This window comes from Cygnus atratus, chromosome Z, assembly GCF_013377495.2.
Source record: "Cygnus atratus isolate AKBS03 ecotype Queensland, Australia chromosome Z, CAtr_DNAZoo_HiC_assembly, whole genome shotgun sequence".
In the NCBI taxonomy this organism is placed as follows: domain Eukaryota; kingdom Metazoa; phylum Chordata; class Aves; order Anseriformes; family Anatidae; genus Cygnus; species Cygnus atratus.
Window position 1 is genome coordinate 67,863,316 of NC_066396.1, and position 24,463 is coordinate 67,887,778.

Consider the following 24,463-nt stretch of genomic DNA (forward strand, 5'->3'; position numbering starts at 1 on the left):
CTGGCTCCTCAGAGGTCTTTTTCGTGGTAGCGGAACACCCATTGGGCGAAGGGGGAGCCCTTTTTGTCCTTCCCGGACCGCTGCCACTAGAATCCTGGCCTGCCTTTTCTGAGTCTCTTCTCTTCGCACATATACCTTCTGAGCTTCTCTCAGCAGTTCATCCATCCCTCTATCCTGCCAATCCTCTAACTTTTCTAATTTACGCCTGATATCCCCCCATGATTTTGCCACAAATTGCGTTTTTAACAAGGCCTGTCCCACCGGTGTACCGGAGTCCAGTCCCGAATAAAGCTGGAGGTTCTTCCTTAATCTCTCCAGCCATTCTGTGGGAGTTTCATCCTTCTTCTGATGTTCACTAAAGGCCTTATTTATATTTTGTCCTCTAGGGACTGACTCCCTTATACCTTGTACAATAATAGTCCTTAAATCCTGCATATGACCCCTATCTTGTTCATTTTGGTTATTCCAGTTAGGCCTCTGTAGGGGCCATTTAAAATCTCCCGCAGGACCCTGCTGGTGTTGCTGGTCCCAAATTCGCATTCCAGCCCTCCGAATCATGTTCCTCTCTTCTGCAGTGAATAATATACCTAAAATGGCCTGGAGTTCTTCCCAGGTGTAAACATTAGGCCCCAAGAACTGGTCTACTCGCTCAGAGACTCCAAGAGGATCTTCTAAGAGATTTCCCATTTCCTTCTTGAATTCTCTGACGTCTCCCGTATTTAGGGGGTTGGAGACATATCCCATGCTGGGTTGGGGCCCTCCCATTGCAACCTCTCTTAGGGGATATAGTCTACCCCCATCTTCTCGATTTCTAGTTTGGCTCCGAGTTACCCGTCTAGTCCTCCGAGGGGTGTCTGTGGTCAAATCGGGATCAGTATGGTGATTTGGAGCCGTGGGGGGGGTTGGAGGTGGAGAAGGAGATAGATAAGGGGGGGGTGAAAGTGGGACTTCCTCCTCATTTCGTTCATTCCTTTTCCTCCCCCCTTTTTCTCTTAATGGGTATAAGTTGGCTCGGATCTCAGATCCTATCCATAAGGATGCATACTCACTCTCCTCTAGGCTGAAAAGCTCCTTCGAATTCATATAAATGTTTAGAGCCTGACAGATCCAATCCTCAAGGGATCCAAATACTGGCTAATATAAGGGGTCTCTCCTAATTTGCTTCCCACCCCAGACTTCCATACAATAATGTATCATCTTAACTTTATCCTTACCCCGCCTAGAGGGGTAATTGTTCCAATTTTTAATCATTAACCCTAACGGGCTTTCCGGTGGTATCGGGGGCAACCTAGCCTTGGGTTCCGACCCACCCATGGGACCAGAAGACTTGCTCTTCTTCTGTCCCATCTTCCAGAGTGCCTTCACACACACACACAGTCTTCACCTCCCGTTCGTGGCCCAGTCCCTCGCGGGAGGTGGGAACCGCACTACCAGGGAGTCCGCACTCGCTTCGTCCTCGATTGGACGTCTCACACAGGCACACTCTGGGCTTCCCAACCCCAACCGAACGGATAACCGGCCTATACTTACTCACTCCTGAGTCTTCGTTCGGAGCTTCGTGCACAAAGATTAAGGGGTTACCGGTTGTTTATTTACTTATCGCTGGAACTTTAGGTTCGTCGGTAGGGGTGCGTTGGCTTGGGGACCTCCAGACAGGGACCGCAAAATCAGCGGGACGCGCCTCCCCTGGGAGGGATCCAGCCAAGCTACCACTATCCAAGTCACGGCACCAATTTGTTATAAATTAGTTTGGTAAAAATCATTCCCGACACATCGTGGGTAAGGTAGACTGAATTTTAATTTATTTGAGCAATTCAGCAAGCAGCGATAAATAAAACAGCGCTGGGCAGCCGGGGAGTCTCCTGCTCCGCCAACGGCATGCACCCCTAAGCCCACCAGAGTCTCGATTTATAGTCTTGTGGTTCCGGGTTTTTAGTGGCACATCCTGGTGTCTTCTTACACTGCAAGGCCTGTTGCTAGGGGGTCTTCGTCAGTTCTCTGGTGGTCATGAGGATGAAGATCGTCGTCTTCCTCTGCGTTGGGGTCGTGACTTTGCTGCTGCTATGTGTGTTCCCACGCGGGGGGGGAATGCCATTGTGCCCTTTTTTGGAGCTGGTTTCTACTGCAATTGTTAACTTAACAGGAAATTCCTATACTTGTTTTTTTCCTTCAACAGGATATTGGGGGTATAAGCAGTTAATCGTTGAAAACCTTCCCATCAGCAATATTTAATGAACAAACAAGGCTTTACCCATTACAGCCTGGAGGAGACTGCGGCCTGTGGAGGACCGCCGCAGCAGGAGACCCCGGGCCAGAGCTGCAGCCCGTGGAGAGGAGCCCACGCAGGAGCAGGGGGTCTGGGGGGAGCTGCCGCCCAGCCGGGGGGGACCCGTGCTGGAGCAGTTTGCTCCTGGGGGATGGATGGACCCTGCGGTACGGAGCCATGTGGGAGCAGTTCTTGAAGAGCTGCTGCCTGTGGGCAGCCCCCTCAGGATCAGTTTGGGAAGGACGGCATCCCGTGGGAGGGACCCCACATGGAGCAGGGGCAGAGAGCGACCATGAAGGAGTGGTGGAGATGAAGCGTCAGGGACTGACCACAGCCCCCATTCCCTGTTCCCCTGCACCGTTTGGGGGGGAGGTGGATGGTGAGAAGAGGGTGGATGGGGAGAATGTGTTAGTACCTTGCTTTTAGTTTCTCACTGCACTCGCTTGCGAGCAATAGGTAATAAACTATTAATCTCCCTATGCTAAGTCTGTTTTTCCCGTGACGATAACTGCTAAGCGATCTCCCTGTACTTATCCCAACCCCTGAGCCCTTTCCACCGCATTTTCTCCCCTTTCCCTTTGAGTAGAGGCAGGGAGAACGGTTGTGGCTGATCTCGGCTGCCCAGCTGGGCAAACCACCCCAGCTACCCGCACTGACAGCTCAGCTCACTGCAAGAAACCCGCCAGCAGCGCACAGTGGCGAGAGGCGCCTGTAGGGGCCAGCGGCAGCCGGACAGAGGCGTGCTTGCGGAACGCCCCTCTCCTGGTCGCTGGGACCCTTCCCCGGCCGCTGACATTGCCCCAAGGAGTTTAGGGGAAGGCACCGCCCGGGGGAAAGTCCCCCGGAACGGTCGGTGCGCGGCGCGGGCGGCGGCCGGCGGGGCTTGGCGGCAGCACCGCGGCGAAGGGGAGCGGGGTGGCGCTTCCGTGCGCGGCCGGACGGTGGCGGCGGGTGAAGCGTGTGGTGCGGCGGGGCCCGCACCCGTCCCCGGGGCACCCTCGGGTCCCGTCCCGTCCCGTCCCGTCCCGTCCCGTCCTCACAGCCCCCTCAGCCCGCTCCGCAGAGGCGTCTCTGCCAGCGGCAGACGTGCCCGCATTTCCTCGTCCCGCGGTGCTGTCAGGGCAGGGCCGCGGCCATGGATGAGGAGCCCGAAAGGACCAAGCGCTGGGAAGGAGGCTACGAGAGAACATGGTGGGTGCTGCCTTCCCTGCCCTCCCGGCCCCGGGGAGCACGGGGGAGGCCTCCCTCGTGCTTAGGCACCGGCTGTTTTGTGCAGGGAGATCCTCAAGGAGGACGAATCGGGATCGCTGAAAGCGACCATCGAGGACATTCTGTTCAAGGCCAAGAGGAAAAGGTACTGGTATCGCCCCAGGCATGCCTGAAGTGCTGCTTTTGCTTTGGCCCTGATAAGGACTTACTCGTTCTGGAATGGGGTCTGCGGGGTAGATGGTGTCAGCGTGCCTGACAAACATGCGTGTGGCCTCTTGCATTCAGGCCTCTAGACGCCTGCTTACGACCTGCTATTGATTGAAAGTGCCTGGAGAGAACAAAAATAGTTAAGCTTATCTTTATTATTTTTATTTCTGAGACTGAATGTATTTATGCTAGATACTTCAGATGTGTGCTAGCTGGCAGGTCAGGTCTTACTCTGATGGAACACTGTGTAAAGCTTTGTGATTGCTCTCCTGTGAAAACAGGCTGAGAGAGCTGGGGACATTCAGTCTGGAGAAAAGAAGGATCCAGGGAGACCTCGTTGTACCTTTTCAGTACCTAAAGGGGGCTTATAAAAAAGGTGGAGAAGGAATCATTACTCAGGTAGATAACGATAGGATAAGGGGGTATGGTCTTAAACTAAGAGGGTAGATTTAGACTAGACATTAGGAGGAAATGCTTCACACAGAGGGTGGTGAGGCACTGGAACAGGTTGCCTAGAGAGGCTGTGGGTGCCCCATCCCTGGAGGTGTTCAAGGCCGGGTTGGATGAGGCATTGAGCAGCCTGATCTAGTGGGTGGCATGCCTACCTATGGCAGGGGGATTGGAACTAGATGATCTTTAAGGTCCCTTCCAACCTGAGCATTCTGTGATTGCAGTAATTGGATTGATTAGAGAAAATCCTTCAAAGTCTTTTTTTAATATACAAAACACGTTTCAAGCTGTTTGTTGGTATGATGGCATCAGTTTTTGTTTAAATTTCTCAGAAAAAAATGTTAGATAAAATCTGAGTTTTTTTTTTCAGGCTACATTAAAGTATTCAATGCCATGTAAAAAATTCAAAGTTAAACCTCATGGCAAGAACTGTATTTTTATTTTTATTTTTTGAGAGGCATGAAATCAGTTCATAATTAATGGTTGACTTTATAATTTCACCTTTTGCATTTTTTCAATGGAAGTAAGTGTCCATGGTTTATGGTTGCTTTATATTTTCCCAAACTCCAGTGTTGGATTTGTTTCAGAGTTTGTTTTAGGCACTATTCATTCACTTGCAGCTTACATAACTTTCTGTGTGTTTTAATAGACTCTACGAACACCATGGACAAGTTCGACTGGGAATGGTATGTTAATGTCTTACCTTGAATGTCTTGAGTCCAAAACTGCCTGAGTAGAGGTGGTATGCCTAACTAGAAGTAGCTTTTGCTGACTTAATGTGCTTGAGACCAAAGTTTGCATTCTCCATCATGCAGTCTTTTCTAAACACTTTTTGGTGCTCAGTGGCAGTGTGGGGTGTGAAGCATCAGTAACTTCGGTGGTTGAGGTGTGGTGTGTTCACTGCTGTATCAGGGTGTGCTCTGTGGCTGCAGTCGGATTGCAAACGCTTGCTCTATTGAGTTTTCTCCATGTGAAAAACTTGCGTGATTTTAATGAGTTGTAGATGACGTTATTGCGTGATGCAACACTGAAGTCTTCAGATAAAGAGATTAAATGGGTGCAAACTATGCTTATTTTGTCGCTTATTTTCAGAGATAAAGAGTGGTGGGTGTTTTTCAAGATGGACTTTTGTTTCATTTCAAAGGAGAAATGGAAAAATGCATGACTTTTTTCAGTTGCTGTTTATGGTATAGTCCTAAAAGTAGTGGTTCGGCTCTGTGTTCTAAATTTTCCCTATTTGAAGGAGGAAGTTCTTGCTTTTCTAAGTAAATAAAATAATGAACAGTTCATTTAAATATCTGTTCTGTGAGTAGTAAAACTTGATCCTTCTGTTAAAATGTGAACCTGATGTAGAATTAACATTTTATGTCGATAATGCAGATGCGTCACCTTTATGTGGTTGTTGATGGATCAAGGACTATGGAGGACCAGGATTTAAAACCAAACAGACTTACCTGCACTTTGAAGGTATTTCCATACAGAAATTTTTTCTCTTTATTAATCTACTGTTTCTGTGTAAATCAATGCCATTTGCGTTTAAAAGAAAGGCAACCTCCTGCAATTGTGGGTTTTTTTTTTTTTTTTTTTTTTTTTTTTTACATAGCCTCATCTCTCCTCTCATCCCTACTGTTTATTTCCCTTGTCTCTGTTGCTAACCTGTAATTTTCCTAGGGCAGTTTGGCTTTGTTTTTTTGAATAGCAAAAGCTGTATGACATTAGTGTGCCTTGCAGGAGTATACAGCAGAAACAGTGAAACACTTCTGCAGTGTGGAAGCTAAGATGAAATGTTGTCTGTAATAATGAATGGAAGAAGAACAAACATGCTTTCATTATACATTCAGAATTTTTTTCTTTCCATGGTGTTTTCATAAATTCTGATTTGAATGGATTTTAGACAGGATTTGGATTGCTACTTCAGGTTGTATAGGGCTTGAACTGCACGCACAGTGTCATTAGAGAAAGTCATAATACAAACCACTAAACTCCTCTGTTTTGTAGATTTTGTACAGTTTTATGCTATTTGGTATGTCTTAAACCTCCATTTGAACAAACACTGATCTAGAGCTTCAGCATATGAAGCAAATTTACTTTACAAAGGTAACATAGGAAGGAGAAGGGTGGAAAGGCTTGGGCAAAAGGAAGAAAGTGGAAGGGATGGGCTTTTTCCCCTTTAAAAAAAAATAACAATACTGAATGTTTTGCAGTTACCAATTACTTAGTATATGTGAAGCAAAACTGTATTTTGTTTTTAACAGTCTCAGTTTTTCTTTATAGTTACTGGAATATTTTGTTGAAGAGTACTTTGACCAAAATCCTATTAGTCAGGTGAGTACAACCATGCAAGAAACAGGTAACAGAAATCTGTTTTTAAAAAGTTACATTTAGTTTTAATATTCTCTAGTAAACTTCTCAGTTGCTAGGTTACTTTCCACCCTTTTATCATCAGTCTAATGAAATTATTGGTTTTGCAAGAACCAGTGGAAGTAAGAACCCATCTATTCTTTTCCTACATTCCTAAACATAAATCCTAACACAGAAGTCTCAATTATATTTTACTTCAGATATTTGGAATTAAAAAAAAAAAAAAAGCAAAAAATGTTCCTTGTTGCAAAAGTAAATTAAAGCTACAGGAACGTGGGTTAACTGATCCATAGCGTTGTGGTGTTGCTGTTACGCGTTCAGGAAAGCCTGTGTAGTTAAATAATTGTTGATCTATAAAGAAGTATGAAGCAAAACATAGCAGAGTTGTAAATCAATGTATTTTTAAACTCATTAAGTTCTGTCTTTTTGTTTCCCTCTCCAGATGGGCTTAATTGTAACCAAGAGTAAAAGAGCTGAAAAAATGACAGAACTTTCAGGTAGGGATGTGTTATCTTTTTAAAAAACTTAAGATCTGTTGTCAGTATAGTTAATTTCTCAACCCATTGATTAATTTTGTATTTGTTGACATCTGTGCATTTCTTGAGATTTGACAGGATGTTATGAAGCAAGGTTTCTTGAGTTCCTGCCTTCTGTCACTAGCAAGCTATGTGTTTTCAGAGATGTAGTTTTAAATCTTGTCTCTTTATCTACCTGTAAAACTGGAGCAACTTTATTGAAGAGTTGGAGAATTCCTTAGTGCTTAAAGTTACTTTGAGGATAACAGAGTTAAATGAGTTCTGCCTCCACTGAAACACTTTGTGAGACAGTTTTCACTGTGATTTTTTGTTCATGTGAAACGCTTAGCAATATACAATGATTTTCTTCCTCTTTGGCTTCTTAAAGTTTTTAGCAATTGAGTATTTGTGGAGTAAATGTCTTTTTGTTGATACATTGTTTTCCACATTCTGATCAAGAGGTCCAATTCTAAGGATAGACTTTGAAGTCATAGTTTGAAAACTGTTTCTGTACAAGTATACTTATAAACTCATAAAATATACTCATCGCTCATAAAATATAAAGTTTAAATACATAAATTCCTTTAACACATTACTTTGAACTATTTTATTCGCTCACAGGTAACTCAAAAAAGCACATAACTGCTCTGAAGAAAGCAGTGGATATGAACTGCCATGGAGAGCCGTCTCTATATAATTCCCTAAATTTGGCCATGCAGACTTTAAAGTTAGTTTGTAAACGTGTTTTTGTGTTTGTTTTTTGTTTCCCATAGTCATTATAATGCTGATTGTGAATTTTTGAGGGGACAGAGACAATTTTTTGTTGTTGTGTTTTTTTGTTTTGTTCTTGTTCATGTTTGATGTTATTTGTTCTTTAGAAGTAGTTTCTTACATTGTACTGGCATGAGTCTTTAAAAGGTGGCTTTACATCCTCTTAGAATACTAACTGATAACTTGTAGGCTGATAGCATATTTAACTTTCTAACACAAGACATTTCTGTTCAGAGATGTGCTTCTTACAGGAAGCAACAATATTTTAGAAAGAAGTAGTTGATATTAGGTTGTGTATAAATATAGTGGTGAAAGACCCTGCAATGAATTTTTGCTAGAGAGCTAAGGAATGAGATAGCAGAGTTTGGGATTAATAATGGTAAGAGACCACTAAAATAAATAAGTTTGAATCTGATAGAAGTTTTGACAGACTTCAGAAAGGTAGACTTTTAAGTAGGTTAGATTTATAAACTTTATTTGCTGTGTGAGTCAATGTCACAAAACTGATCTGAAGGACTAGTTGAAAGAGAGTTTTCAATTAAGAAGTAAGAGGAAAGAAAGGAGTTAATAGATTTACATCTATAAACTGATCAGAGATTTTTAAGAAGTTAGGAAGACTTACTACTGTGTCACTAGTTTGGAGGTTAATTTAACCTGTGAGAGTATGGATAAGGTACAGGGATAACTTAAACATTAGCACAAACAATTTGGTAACAATTACACAATCAAATCTTGTATATTAGAGAAAGTTTTGGGTTTTAGAAAGTGAAACTCTGATGCTCAGAAGGAGCTTACAAAAGTTTTTCTTAGTGTATAGACAACTTCCTATCATGTCATCTTCTGACTTTAGTACATTGAAGTCCTTGGAAACTTTAGCATACATATAGCTTGGTGTACAGAAGTCAATTAACCATATGCTTTCTTTAGGCACATGCCAGGACATACAAGCAGAGAGGTTTTGGTAGTCTTCAGCAGTCTGACAACATGTGATCCAACCAACATCTATGATCTAATTAAGGTACAGAAGTGAAGTTTGGCTACTACTTTGAACCTCCAAGCGGTTAGACTAAAAACAGACGGTTGCAGTGTCATCGCCAGTAAGTTTTTGTTTAAAACTTCAAACCTTTACTGTTCAGCATACGAATTTGATTATTCTTTCTTTTTCCACATGAAGTGTTTAAAAGCAGTTAAGATCAGAGTGTCTGTCATCGGTCTAAGTGCTGAAGTTCGAGTTTGTACAGTACTTGCCCGGGAAACTGGTGGTATGTATCTGAAGTTTTATAGTTATACTAATAAAATAAGTTTAAAATTAAAATTAAGTAATTAGTTGGTAATTTTCTTCAGTGCATGTCGGCATTAAAGAATGAATGTTCTGTTATGCTAGCAGAAAATTTAAGGGCTTCTCAAATCTGTGAAGTATAGTATTCAGTGAAATAATACAAGCTGCTAGATGTATCTGTGGAGAGAAGAAATGTGTCTTAAAGCAGGCTTCTACCTATAAAATTGTAAGATGTGGAACTTAGTGCAACATGTTAATATCAGTTACTAAAAAAGTAGCTCTTACAATATAATTACTACAGAGTAATGTTGACGAAAATAATAAGGGCCCTGTAAGTAAACATTCTGGAGTATTAGTTTTAAAACTTCTTTTCAGAAGGATTTCCAAGATTATTCTTCAGATTTCTTTAAGAAAAAAAAGAAAATTTTTTTTTCCTGAGTTGTCTTTTTACGTAAGTTGTTGTTTTCTGTTATTTGTAGAATATGTTTGCATAACTTACCTGCTCATAATATGAGAGTAACGCATTTCTTTCCTCATGACAGGAACATACCATGTTATTTTAGATGAAAGTCATTATAAGGAACTGCTAATGCATCATGTTAGTCCTCCACCTGCCAGTTCAAGTTCCGAGTGCTCCCTAATTCGAATGGGTAGGATATGGTTTTGTTGCAGTCCTGGTGCAAGATCTGTAAATCTGTCTTTTTCTGCCTTTGTATCTTCTGTTTTAAAGCAAAACAAATGGTTTTGCTCATTTTTTTTGCACATTTTTTAAATGTAACTTTTATTTTGCTAAGTAGATTTTTATTTACTTAATATCTTTCATACAAAGTAATAAGCATTTAAATAAAGTGAATAATTAGAACAAATAAGACAAATTATGCAACTGCAGTTCGAAGCAATAAGATGAAATAACACTGACTGTATAGTAACTGGTGTGAATGTAAAGTTTAAAAGAAAATGATGAAAAACTGTATTTTATTCTCCCTCTGTATTTACCCCTGCACGAGGCAACCATTACAGAAGGTTAATGGTTGTACAAGGCAACCATTAATTGGCTGCAAGACCCTTCTATTTGGACATGTAGTATATAGTTTGTTAGGACCACCGTTGTGGTGGTCTTTCTTTCAACAAATGGATTAGGTACCTTTTCTTCTCCTGATGTATTTCTCAATAAATTTAAGCCTAGAGTTAAACTCGAATAGCAACACTATTACGGCTGAGTAGAGCATTAATTTCTCATCCATGCATTTTCATAGATAAGAATATATTGATACATAGATTTAAATACTGAAGCAATTCACTCATTGGAGATAAAACCTAGTAAGTAGTGAAAATAATCTGGCTATTTGAGATGATCTGTAAAAAAAAAAAATAAAAAAATAGTTGGCATAGAAAGACCAGTGTCTTCTACAGCCTCCGTGAAGTGCTATAGTCTCATCTGTCATCATACTGCACTTGGAAGAAGAATATTTCTTGGTGTGTGCATATTAAAGTACTTTTGCCTTAATAAGAAATCACTGTTCAAGCAAACATTCTTGTAGTGCTCTTTCTGCTTTCTTACTGTTGTACATCATCATCTTTTTTAACGGTTACTCAAAAACTGGCTCCATTGAGTTTCAGTTAATATAAAGTTTATGAAAAGCTGTTTCATTTTTTACAGCTGGGGAAAATAAAGGATTTGTTGGTGAATGTAGGTAGAGACTGTTAGGAAAATTTGCTCCCTGGTAAGAGTGCCTTGCTTCCTATAACAACGAACAAAAAAAGAGATTCACTAAGTGTTTAGGATAGTCTTTGAAATTCTGCATTACCATAAGAAAATGGAATATTATTTTTATGTTTAAAATCAGACTTTTTTCTTCAGGTTTTCCTCAGCACACTATTGCTTCCCTCTCTGATCAAGATGCAAAGCCATCCTTTAGCATGGCGTAAGTAGATTTGATTATAGTTCAACAAACTGATTAGAATTCAAGTTATTCAAGTTAGGTTAGAATTCAAGTCATACTTGAATATACTTAGCCATATTTAGCAAATCTGATTTTCAGAGAAAATAATGCAAAATAACATGAAAAAGGACTAGCAAATAATGTGTCGTGACTTTTCAGTAGAAATCTTGCTTTTATTTGCACATCCACTATGTGGCCATAGTTCTCTCTTTAAAATATTTTTTATAAAATTTGCATTTAGATTTTTTTAAGATAGTAAATGGTTTTTAGGTACATTTATTCATACTACCAATTTTTAATGCATTTCTTAATTCAAATATTTATATCCTTATAAAGATACAACAATGATAAAGAAGGGTATTATATGTAATAAAGTTTTTTATTTATTTACCGAGGTGACATAAAGGGAAAATTTAAAACAGAGGCCTTGTTTGCTTGGTGTGCCAGTGCTCTTAATGAAAGGAATCATAGCCTTCAAGGATAATATGAGAGTCTGAATTTTCAGAAGGAAACAGTCTGCACTTTGAAAGAATAGGTACTAATGTACATCTTTAAAGTCAGTACAGGCTGTTGGGAGGCGAGTAGAAATATTGATACGGATGTCTTGAGTACCTTTTTTCTAAAGTTTTATTGACTCTTTTATGTGGGAAAATTTTGGTCTTTGTTCTGTTACCATGGGAAAATGTGATTACTGATATTTTACCCATATTAGTAGTTTTCTGACACTTCCATACACTTGAAAGTGTTGTACAGAAGCTACAGTAACTGCTAAAACTATTTGTTTTGAGAACCATACATTTTTTTCAGTTACGTAGCATCAGGTTGTTCTCTTACATATTTAATTGTCTGTCTTTGTTCCAGGCAATTGGAAAACAACAGTGAGCCAGGTCTTACGCTGGGTGGGTACTTCTGTCCCCAGTGCAGAGCAAAATACTCTGAACTTCCTGTGGAGTGCAAAATCTGTGGTGAGTAACAAGAGAAGGTGATCAGATGCATTATGTGTTAGTGATTAAGAGTTAAGGGGTGGAGAAATTTAACTGTACTTAGCAAATAAAGGACAGTTCTACCTTAAGAAGCCTTCATTCGTGTCCTGGGATTTCAGCTTCATACAAGGGACTTTCCTGTACATACAAGGGGCTACGCCTGTAATAATAAAACTTTATCATACAGGTAACAGTAAATAATCTTCTGTTGTTCATGTGCCTGTTTCTGAATTCCAGAGTGTGTAAAATTGTTACTGACAAGGAAGAGCCTAGATGGAGCATATATATGTATCTTATGTTAAATTTCATAGAATATATGTCTGCAATAGTTATATCAATTGTTGTTGCTGTTGTCGATTTCTGGGATCAAGGTGATGATGGAAGAGAAAGTCAAGAACACCAGAAACACTTGCTAATGAGCATACGTTGTACACAGATACAGCAAAACATAGTAAGTTGTAGGTGTTTTACTGCCCTTACATCAGTGAGTAACAGATGTTTTGTTATTTGCCTGGATTGACCAAGTAACTGACAGGCTGTCATTCACATTTTTGGGAGAGATGAGATTGTTGTATGAAGGATGTTGAGGGAGGTTTATACACACCAAGATTTACTTGCAAGATCTGTAACTGATGGCTTACAGCCACCTTAATAGTAGGAGTTGTTTTCAGGGAAAATAAACATAAAGGAGTTGGCAGATGGCGTGAGGGGATGATGGAGGGAGGAAGGAAAAGCAAAAACTCTCCTCACTGGCCAGCTACATGGAAAAACAGGGTCTGCAAGATAGGTGTCCTCTTCAGGATGCCTTCTCCAGTACAGCAGATGCTTCCCACGTAGTAGGTTGTCATATTGACTGTATTGTTTAATCAGGATCAAAGAAAGCCCTTCAGCCTTGCAAAGCTTAACAGACTGCAAACAGTGGTGCTTGTCCCTGCTCAGTGAGGGTGAAAGGAAGGATTAGCATCTTTTGTAGTAGTAGTATTATGCGAGCAACAGCTATCCACCTGTTAACTTCCACAGGCATATGACTAAAACATGGTAAGTCTTATCAAGATACTGTATTTGGCAACAGGGTGAAATAATTCCAGTTTGGAATTGTTATAAATGACGATACAACTCAATCTGAATTTAGTAATATTTATAAAAGGCAAGTAAACAGTGCTGGGTGTACGGGGAGTCTACGCTCTACCAACACGCACACACACCCACTGAACTTTCTAAATATATAGAACATTGCTTTTACATATTCATAAGAAACCCGAATACGCCTATACATATGTACAATCAGAAAAGGTATCAATTCAAACATAAACATGGCAAAGTTTTCCGAATTCTGGCAAGTGTTTAACAAACAATCCTTTAAGTCTATTACTATTAATGTCCATGACTGGGGAGCATAGTTGGAGTTGGTAATCCTGGTTGAAGTGCTCCCATATCTTCTATGACTTCATTAATTTTTCTCAGATCATATAACAGTCTCCATTTTCCATTCATTTTCTTGATTACAAACACCGGAGAGTTCCAGGGCTAGTCGTGGGTACAATATGTCGCGCTTTAAGTTGTTAAGCATCTCGGCCTTCGGGCCTTATGTATCCTATTCCTCCCGGATCGAAGGGAAACAGATCCGGCTCCTTTTCAGGGCCTGGATCAAAAGGAACGTTCAGGTCACCAGGGGGCGTAACAGCAAAGGCCTGCGATGGCAGTAGCGGCGGGGGGGCCGATGGTGTAGCAGAAGGATCAGTGGACGAGCCCGCAGCTCCATCACTACCTGGCAAACCACAGGTTTCTGATTGTGGTCGCACATGGCTCTTTAAGGCCTCAGATTGCTCGCCAGGTGCTGAGCAATCCCACTGCAACCTTGTCGTCTCTAGTAGCTGAGTCCCACACCTTGACCTCAATTTGGTCCCATGTTTCAAGATCATAAACTGTCTGATTGTTAATAATGGGAATAAGCTGTAAGGTTACCAGGACAGTCTTTGTTTCTAAGGACATATGATTCCCCATAGCACGCAACTGCTTACCTTCGGCCAGCGAGGGGCAGTTGTATGCGCAGGTCCATTTCTCTCAGCTTGAGCTTTCTTCCAGCTCCAGTGCGCCTATTTCCAGCAACTTTCTATACGAGCTTCTTTGAGCGGTTTGCTGAGTTTGGCCGAACCTATCTTCATTAGGCGATCAATGTCTCTGTTCCTGTCCTGGTCCCTGTTCTGTTAGCCTGTCCCTGTTCCTGTTCTTCAGGTCCCTGTTTGTTTTCTTCAGGTCCCTGTTTGGGTGCCATTTGTGGCGTAATGACCACACGGACACCAGGGTTCGTTTAGGATCAGTAACTGCTACTACTTTATTGATGACAGAACTTCATCATATCGTGTTGCATCCCATATTGAGGACAGGCTCCCTTCTTATACTATTCGCCCCACAGCAGTCCTTTTCCACTAACTCTTCATTGGTCAAATAACTTTGCCCGGCAACCAGCAAACCCCCAGCAACTTCCATGCCTTAACGGTGGGAGAAGAAGCAACCTGAGATGGCAAGGCATCTCCTGAATCACCCTTCTTTGTTCCCTCTAAACTCTTTACATTCCTGATGGCCTCATCGTTAAGAGTCCGATGTTATCACCAACCATGGGGCTTGTTGACCCCCATGGCCACACTCCCACATCTCCCCCTTCTTTATCATCATCAACCATCTTCTTGACACAAATTATTACTCCATATATCACAGAATCATCTTGTCCTAGTTTGATTTCAAAATTTTGGTGTCAACGTTAGTTTCATTTCAGCAAGGTAATAGTGTAACTCAGAAATTCTTTATACCAGGAAGATATTCTCCACAACTGCAACAGTCATCAGAACAGGAACCTGAAAGTTTATTCCACGTGTGAGTGGGTGACAAAGAATTTTAGGCTAGCTCATGCTCCACTATAAGCCTGTGTTAGCTTAAATAGGCCTATGGCATGCTTTGCCAATGTTATAGCAGGCTGCAGTATTACCTTGTAGTGTGGCACCATATTGAGTGGTTATCTAGTACAGCAGAACCATCACTGCCAATGATGAATGCTGCAACTAGAATTAATTGGAAGACTCTTCCATGATTGCATTTTGTTTTTAAGGTGGAGATGAGAAACTTGTTAAGTTTTCAGCTCTGCGTTATAAATATATTTCTGAAGATTGACTTAAACCTTCTAATCAGAAATCTCAACAAAACAGAATCATTACTTGTAAATTTTCTTATATAATAATAGCAATGTATTTTTATTTGCAGGTCTTACATTAGTGTCTGCACCTCATCTAGCTCGATCTTACCATCACTTGTTCCCTTTGGATGCCTTTCAGGAAATTCCACTGGAAGAATATCAGGGAGAACGGTACTCAAAATTTATGATAGTGATAATATAAACTGTATCTTTGTTTTTCCTCACAGAAGTAAGAATATCTTGCAGTAGCTTTCATGCTGCTGGAGACACTTTTGAATGTTTGGTGATTTTTGGTCACCTCTGGCAAGAAGTGTTTCTAGTTACCATTAGCAGTTATCCTGTGTATCCAGTTGAATGGCTGAAATAGTTTCTATTAAGGGTTATTATGTATGATTAAGATGTTTTTAAACACCACTATATATAATCTTGTTACTTTTTTCAGTTAAAAACCAAAATTTTTCTTCTAGGTATTGTCAAGGGTGCCATGGAGAAATCAAAGATCAAAATGTAAGTATGTTGAACTACATTGGAACTTGCACTGAGATGTGTCACAAGTAGAGATAATCCTATTGACTATTTTTCTGAAGGCCAGAAAAATACTTGGGAAAGTTTTTCTCATGGTAGAGTTCTCTGTCATAGTCATGCCTTTTAGACTGCAAAGGCTATACGAGTGTGGGAAGGATTTCCTAAACTTGCATAAATAAGATTCCACTCCAAGCATTTGGAAGCTTCTGCAATGACTCAAGCTCAGCATCTCAGACACCTTAATTCAGTTGGTTTTCTGTGATGCAATCTTGTGGTGCAAGTTGTCTTGATGGCAACTGTTGATCTACTATAGCGCTGTAATTTTCTTCTAATTTAACTTATTTCTCTCTTTTCCACACAGGTTTATATATGTAAAGTATGCCAGAATGCATTTTGCGTGGAGTGCGACATGTTTGTTCACGATTCTCTGCACTGCTGTCCTGGCTGTATTCATGAGCACCCTGCTCCCATATCTGTATGATGTCATCTCTTTTTTAGAGACTGTCATGTCAGTTTCATTCTTGTATAAATCCATTTTGTTTATTCAGCCTTGGCTTTCAGTGAGGTGCCTCAGAACAAGAAGGGCCTGGATGATTACAGAAGGATGAACACGGGTTTGAGAGCAAATTTTGTTTTTACTTAATGTATTAATGATTTTTACTGTTAATATATTCCTGAATTATCTGTATCTGATTTATTTTTAGAGTTCTGAGTTTTTCTGAGTGTTACTGTTGGTAACGTGTACATTTGTAAATGTGAAAGTGATAAAACTGGTTTGTATTTTAACGTGATGATTTGTGTTTGATTTGTTCAAAAAAAGAAGCCCTGAAAATATATTTTATCTATTGTTTTCGGTGGATGGTGAATTATTCTGTTAAGTTCTATGGAGCAAAATATTTTTGTAAAAATTAACAAAGATATGTCTGTGCAATTAATTGGTGGGCAATTCAAAGAGAATTAATTTCAACCATGGTGAGTATTCACCTCGGCCTTCAGTAATGCTACTCAATTTCAGATGCTATGAATGTGTTGAAAGTGCATTTTAGATTATAATGGTAAGGTCAAAAGTAATTTAATTCTGTTACTGCTGTGTATGTAGTTGTGCGTTTTAAGTTCCACTTGCTTGTATGTGTGCAAGCTTATTGAAAGGCCATTGCAGAGGTGTAAGAGCTGAATTTATGCAAATTATTCTTAGGTAGTCAAAGAACTGAACACAGTGATCTATTTTGATTCTGAGCGTAGAATGAAGTAGCAGAACTGCAAGTCAACTGTTCTTGATTAAACCCCCAAAGCAACAAAGACAGTAGGACAAGGGGAGAGGAGCAAGACATCCTTAACTGAATGTGAGAGAATGGAAACTGGGAGGAATGTAAGATACTTTGCCCTTTTACTGTGTGCTTAAGTTGTGATAACAGTTCAAACCTCTGAGACTGTGACAGGCTGCATATCATGGAGCAGTGTCTAAAGAAATATGTCAGATCTGATATTCTGAATGAATTCGTGATATTTGTAATATATCCAGGGTAAAGGAGTTGCTGATGCATCTCACTTAATTTTTAAATCTGTGAACTTTTGCTGTAAGGTTAGAAACAGCAGTAATCTAACCTAACCACTGAAGATCACTGAAGATTAAAAACAAAACAAAACAAAAAAGCACCCTATCTTAAATTTAGTTCCTGGTGTTTTTTAACACTCACCACATACAAACAATACATGCTACTTTCCAGTTTTTGTGGGCAGTTTTCATTTCCAATTGTTTAAATATGCAAGTTCTCTATTGTCAATATAGCGCCTTCTGTACTTTCTCTAAAGTTTTTATGCCTGCAGGCTGGCCAGAAGACAGTAATTCCACTGTGTTGGCAGAAAAAATGATGGTTTCAGCATCTGTTCCATTCTGTGTGGAGTGAAACAATCTTTATAAACCCTTCGTGCTATCATGTGATTGCAGTGCCTGTTACCATTAGCCTGTCTGTTGGGCTGCTTAGCCAAGATATGCAAGAGTGTCCTAAAACCTAGCAGGAAGAGGGACATATTCATGTGTTTTGGTGTGGTTTAGCAGGACATTCCAAGCCAAGGAAATGCCCTAAGCATATGTCTCTTAGATAATCTGATATTGGTGACGGTGTCTTGGTATGATGTTTTCTAGAAACATTTTCATCTTTAGTGTCATCATTTTCTAACGGGGGAAAAAGAATGTCAAAACATTTTTAATCCGTTCTAGCCCTTTCTCTTGCTAAATAGTAAAATAATGTAAGTAGTAAACAGTAAATAGTAAAATAATAGAAAGTAGAAGCTGTTTAGAAGTTGTAGCTCTGTATTCCATTGTCTGATAGTGATCTGATCAATAATTTGGGTTGTTCTTTTCCACCCTTCTCATTAAATAGAGCAGTTAAAGGTACATCCTGAAAAAATGCTATCAGGACAATATTCCTCTTGACAGGTGAGGAATTTCATCTGTGGCCTTAATTGAAATCAGTATGGAGGAAAAGCTTACTAGGATTCACTAGATCTCAGCTGTCTTTGTTCGTATCCAGTCAGTTCTCATTCTTGTGTGTTTTCATGTTTATTGGATCTGCCACAGCGTTAGCTGACCAATGAGATCATTATCAGGAGTGTCAGAAATTCTTGTGCTTTCTGAGGTTGTTATGTATTACACAGACAAAAAATGCTGAGGGAAGAGACACAAAACAAACATATATTGTGGCGGGGTTGGGGAAACCATTGTGTTGAGAAGTTTGAGGCTGAAAGGCACTCTCAGCCAGCCAGAGCACTGCTGTGTGGAGTGAAGTGGATTTCTCAAAGGTAAGTGCCCGTGTTTTATCATGCACTTTATACTTGCAGAAATTAAATTCACCATTTGCATTAACAATCATAATTAATTTCCAAGACTGGAAGTGCTGAAAATTATTAAAATACAAGTAAAAGAAATGTGGTTATTTTTAATAACCACAACTTGTGAAGAACTTGCATCCTGTTCTAACTTGGGCAATATAAGGAACAATTTTAATTCTAGATTTTGATATAAGTTGTGCATGGAAAAAATGTCAGAACAAACTCTGAAGCATCACTGGCTTGTGCAGACTCCTGACTGAAGGAATGACAGGCTGTGCATTTTAGTTTAAAAATTCGTAACATTTGAACTAGAATCACTTTTTCATATTTAGTTTTGCAGCGTTTCTTTGCTGTGGGATTTGAAAGCATTGTTTAGCACACCTTTTCCTAAAGGAGTACATGCACTGGTAAAGGTGTGGAATGATTATGGATTTGTACAGTGGCAGTCTTGCCTTTGCTACTTCAGTTTTATATCAACAGCAAATGTAGTCAACTCCTTTGCTTGCCCTTGTCTGAATCATTCATGCTGCAATCCTCAGTGCAGATCGCATTGCTGGGCCCTGTAGTCCCACTGGTGACCTTCCTCTTCTGCTAGAACTGACCATTTGCTTCCCATATTTGATACCTGTTTTTAGCCAGTCACTTTTTCTCCATTGCTATGGCTCAGTTCCCTTAAAAACCTGGAAATCCAGGTGGATGTTATCAGTCTGATTGCCCATCTCTAATTGTTGATCCCTTCAAAGAACTAAGGATTTGCTTTTTACGAGCTACGTTGACTTTTCCAAGTACTTCGTATTTATCCAGACAGTCATTCTAGCATTTTTGTTGCTTCTGCTGATCTGCCTATAGCAGATATTAGGCTTACGGACCTGATGTCTTTTTCTCTCTCCCTGAAAGGTGTGAACTGTTTTCTAAAGATTGTCATAATGTTTTCCCTAGGAATCTCTGTGAATTCCTCTGCAGTGAACATTAATGCAAATACTGCAGAGGATGGCACTTCAAGTTCTCTGCCATTGCATTGTCTTTTTGAGCAGTTCTTTAATATCTTTTATAGTGGGTTCTACCACCTCTCTTCGCTGGCTTTTTGTTTCTGATACCTGGAAGAAGGCTTAGATTCCTTTAGCTTTTTACTATTAACCTTTTCTTTATTATTATTATTATGCCTGATTTTATTTATTTTTTTCATATTTCATCTGCTAGAGCCTTTGAGCCTTCTGTCTTCTTTGCTCAAAAAGTACAGTTTTTTGAATGGTATCTTCTGGTAATCTGATTTATTTTCCTCTCAGTCATACTGATTTCCTGTAACTTTTCACAAATCTTTTCTAATAAATATCACATAATTTTGTTGCCCTTCCATTATAATGTCTTACAGGAAACTCTCGAATGACTGTAAGATTTTTTTTTATTTGGTTGCCAGTTTAGTTATATGGTGTCTTTTTTTTTTTTTTTTTTTTGTGTGTGAGCATTTTCATTTTCCGTATCTTTACATAGGTCTTGTTTTTGAAGTTTAACACGGCCTTATCAGATTCCCTGTTCCTGTGGGGATGTTGCATAGAAATAAATCACAATCATTGCTACAGGGTGACATTTCACAAGGGGACTTTTTTTCTTCTCCGAGCACATTTCTCAATACCAACTCAACTTTCTCTTGTAAACTTGCTAACCACCGTCTAGAGAAAGTCACCTATGCTTTGCATCTCAATGTGGTGGCATCAGTCCAGTCCGCTTGGGGGATAACTGGAGTCACTGGATACAATTCTATTTTTTGCCTATGTTGCTTCTCTCATTTCTTTGTGCCATAAGACAAATTCCTGCTGTGAAATGAAAGTTGACATAAACTTTTGCTTTTGTTTTTTAAATACTACTGTGATGTTTAAACATATATAATCAGTTACATGTTTTTGGTTGTATCAGACATCGTGCCTCTGTAAAAACACATTTTTTTTAATTAAAATTTAATGCTCCAAAGTTGAAATAAGGTAAAAGTTTCCATATAAAATAAAGGGGTATCAAATAGTAATATCTTTCTTTCAAACGGAAATAAATGGAGAAATGTATTATACTAACTACTGTGTCTTGAAAACACCACTTGGAAAGTCAGTGGAAGAGCAACCGAACATCTAATCAACATAACAGCCTGCACAGGTTTGTGCTAATCTGCACTATTTCCTGCTAGTGAAGCCGTTCATGTTGTAGTTTTTAAGGGCAGATCTGGTTACTGTGAGCCTCCCCAGTCACTGCTCACCAGTGGTCTCTAAAGGCTCTACACAGTAATCACAGGCAAAGGCCTCTTTTCGTTCTGGAGATGGCATAAGCCACAATCATTTTGTAGTGTTGCCACTGAGCTGATTTTTCTGTTGGTCATTTCCAGTTCTTTGGAGGAAAAAAGAATACATTTAATCTAACTCCTCCCCTATTAACTTTGCAGACTACCCTCATTGTACGGAAAGGGCTAGCTGATGCTCAGACTTGTGTCACTGTAGTGAAATGATGGGGTGCTCTGTTCATAGCAAAGTAATCCATAGGTTGTAGGGAACGGCTACAGGAGCTGAAGGATTGTCAAGGTGCCTCCTGGAGAGGCTGGGCAGAGGGGTTAAGCCAAGTCCCAATTTGTGAGACTGCAGGGAGCTAGTGCAGAGGTTTTAGGCAGGACACAGGTTTTATAGGAGACCTTACAGCTCCTCTTTTTTGTTGGTTGGTTGAGACATCTTTAGGATATGTACAGCTGAGAAGCACAAAGCCATTATTTACTTGCTATCATGAGCAATAAAGTGAGCATCAACATGCTCGCCACCCCTCTCAGGCAAACAGAGTCTGCAGGGCAAGCAGATGGCGGAGTCCTCAAGCAACGGATGTTTCTGTCCCACCAGTGTTGCCTCTGTCTGTAATGATATCTTTCTTGTATCTGCAGGCGTTCCCACAGCTTTCTCTTGGCAGCCTGCACCAAGGTAAGGCAGCTGTCAGAGCTGGGCCTCGTAGGCTTTTGATGGTGTTGCAAAATGCATAACTAGTACCACATTTGTTGTAAATTGTCCTTGCAGATACTGGTGCTTGCTGGTACTTAAGCAACTCAATATAAACTAAATAGTAAGTATTTAAGGGATTGTAACATGATTTATTTTTGTTCTAACACAGTACCTGTAAGGCAATCTCAATGAGAAAGCTATCCTAAACTCTGTAAGAGCTGGTAGGTACTGTGCAGCCTTACTTGAAAGGGTAACTGTTGAATGTGCATTTTAGTTTGAGATTACTGAAGGTCTTCTGGATTTGACACTTAGTCAGACAAAATTTTCACAGGACTGAGTTAGGATTTATGGGCTGTCCATATATTTGGACAAGAAATAGTATAAAATATAGTATAGTAGTATAAAATCAGCTTCTGCTTGATTTTGTGATCTATGAATAAAACCCAAAGCTCTTTGCAGGCAAAAGTAATCTTTATGCAGGTGAAGCATATAAGGAAACTAAATTATTTTGTGATGATACGGTATGATTTTTTTTAAGCATGCTTTGGAAAATTGCAAATATATGCCAGTTGCATACAAAATATTACATACATGCTTTCGGATACAAAAGAAATTAGGTTGGAATAACTTTCTGCTATGTTTTGATTCCAATGTTTCCTTTTTTTTTTTTTCCCCGAATACTGTAGCTGTTCCAAGGCCACATGGTTTTGTTGATATGCATGTGAATTCCTGAGGGAAGAATTCTTACACAATGAGTTGCACAACAGTACTGATAAGCAATCACACAGCTGATATCTCAGAAGTAAATTTGCTATAGTAGTACTGCCCAGAGTCTTTAGCAGCCCTCTGCTAGTCCGAAAATGGCTAATATTGCCTCTCAAAAATGCCCAAATGATTTGATATATATGTTTCATATGGAGGTGCTCTATTATTTTTGAAGGCAATAAAGACATATTTTAGATCTCTGAAAGCATAATAGTTTAAAACCTTATGGTATTGAGATGGTGGAGGAGACATTAGAAGCTATAGTTACCAGCTTATAAATGAAGGTATTTGTTCATTCTTTACATTCACCAGCAAGTAAATCTTCATTTTACTGAAAGTGACTGTGGCTATTTCTGGTGGGAAGCCATAGTCCCCCAGGCATCGGCAAAAGTATTCCCTATCTTGTCTGAAATTGTTCCAAAAAGGAGCTCTCTGGTGTTCCCTCCTAGTGAAGGGCTGGCAGAGCCAGTGAGCATCTCAGGGTTTCATTGTACTTTTGTTGAATGTGCAGAGAATAAAATGGTACTGCTTTGTTTGAGATAACATATTACTGTGTTATTTTATTTATTTATTTATTTGAGCAATGCATATACTGCATATCTGTATAATGTCAATGTAAAAGTATGTTTGTCTCTTCAGCTGTTCAGAAATATCAAAGTACAGCATGCACACACACACACATTTATTTGGCATGGGTTAAATTGGTTTTGGATGAACTGTGCTATAGGCACAGACGATGCAGCTGATTCCATCCAGAACTGATGCTCTGCACCAGAACTTAAAAAGCCTGGCAGAGCAGCAGCTTCAGAATGCATGTTTGGCTCTTTCAAAAGCTAGTGTTGGTGCAAAAAGGATGTTTAGCTCCATTTTAACACTATTTGTCTGCATGGTGCCAGATGTGTATTTTTTTTTCACCAACCTCTGAGGGTGTGAAATGTTTCCAGGTTGTTGATGTATTTATTCATATGTTGACACAGTTCTGGATCTGATCTAATTTATTTCCAGACCACGGAACGATAGGGCTCTTTGCACTGAAATACCAGCATACCTCTGTGGGAATAGAAATGTTGTTTTTGCAGTGTTACATTGTTTAGAAGGAAGGAATGTGGTATTGAGATATGCTTACAGTGATCAGAAAGCTCAGCAGGTGACCTCGTAAATGCAGACAACCAGACTCCTTAGAGCAACCAGGTAAAAATCACTATGTTAAGTCAAGCCAGATAAGGGGAGAAAACATTACCACCTCAAAAACAGGCCGGCAACTGAAGGCCAGGCATTGTCTGTGAAGCATCAGATAGATTGTGAACCTGGATTACCCACTCCAGTGGGGAAACAGGGGAGGGTCCTGTCATCAAAAAGTATATAAACTGCGTTTTGGAACTAGTAGGTGCGCTCTCCTGCTTGTGGGGCGCCCGCCATTGCAATCGCGAATAAATTACTACTTCACTGAGATCCTCGCCTGAGCCTAAGTTATTGGCTACGGAGTGTTTCTCACACCTCTGCACACAGATAGGTCAGGTCCAGCAAAGACTTCTAGCTTGATTTTAATCAGTGGATTACTTGATACATTTAAACTAACCCCACAGTAAGCTGGCCAGGAGCAAATCTAGTTGTGGGAACTTGCCTTATCTGCAAGAAGTGATGCTAGCTTTTTCCTTTATCTAGAGAATCTCAGGTTCCTATTACTCCAATTTAATGGATGTATGACTGCATTTGACTTTTGTGTACACAATCAACTCTTCATTGGTTTTTATTGCTTAATGCCATCCTTTTTGCAGGTATGACACTTATAGAAAGCCATTGTCTTCAAGAAGCAAAGAACTTGTCTGAACAACTCACAAAGGCTTACAACGATAACAGCTTCTGTAAACTTTTCTTTTGGAAATGCAAACCATTTTGCTATGGACTTGAAATTAATCTATGGGGACTTATCAGTTGTCTCACAGGATATTAACGATCAGGCAATACAGCAGCGTTTTTCTATATGAAATCTTTGAAAACTTTAACTCCACTGTTGTGCTGGAAGGTGAATCAGGAAGTAGAAAAACAGCATTGCTGAGGGAAACAGCTCCTCTTTGGGCCTCAGGTTGCTACCCCATTCTGGGCAGTTTAAGTTTGTATCTTATCTCTCCCCGACTTTAACAAGATCTGATCAGAGCATGGCTGATACTATATGCAAGCATTCAATAGGATTTGTGGGA

At 40.0% G+C, this 24,463-nt stretch overlaps 1 protein-coding gene across 1 annotated transcript; it reads left to right on the forward strand.

The window, feature by feature from the left end:
- The first annotated feature begins 3,145 nt into the window (after positions 1-3,145).
- Positions 3,146-16,549, forward strand: GTF2H2 (general transcription factor IIH subunit 2). Its single transcript, XM_035569027.1, has 15 exons — positions 3,146-3,457; positions 3,543-3,620; positions 4,782-4,818; positions 5,513-5,599; positions 6,407-6,457; positions 6,936-6,990; positions 7,630-7,735; positions 8,707-8,797; positions 8,954-9,041; positions 9,601-9,708; positions 10,920-10,983; positions 11,863-11,966; positions 15,243-15,345; positions 15,642-15,681; positions 16,061-16,549. The coding sequence occupies exons 1-15, from the start codon at positions 3,402-3,404 to the stop codon at positions 16,178-16,180; spliced, it is 1,188 nt and encodes a 395-aa protein (XP_035424920.1). The 5' UTR covers positions 3,146-3,401; the 3' UTR covers positions 16,181-16,549.
- Positions 16,550-24,463: the final 7,914 nt, after the last annotated feature.

What these genes read in the sequence shown, in the direction of transcription:
- GTF2H2 (XM_035569027.1), top strand. Translation starts at nt 3,402, where the DNA reads ATGGATGAGGAGCCCGAAAGGACCAAGCGCTGGGAAGGAGGCTACGAG. An exon ending in ACTTGCCCGGGAAACTGGTG is followed by an intron (nt 9,042 to 9,600) that starts GTATGTATCTGA and finishes TCCTCATGACAG; the next exon opens with GAACATACCATGTTATTTTA. An exon ending in AAGCCATCCTTTAGCATGGC is followed by an intron (nt 10,984 to 11,862) that starts GTAAGTAGATTT and finishes TCTTTGTTCCAG; the next exon opens with GCAATTGGAAAACAACAGTG.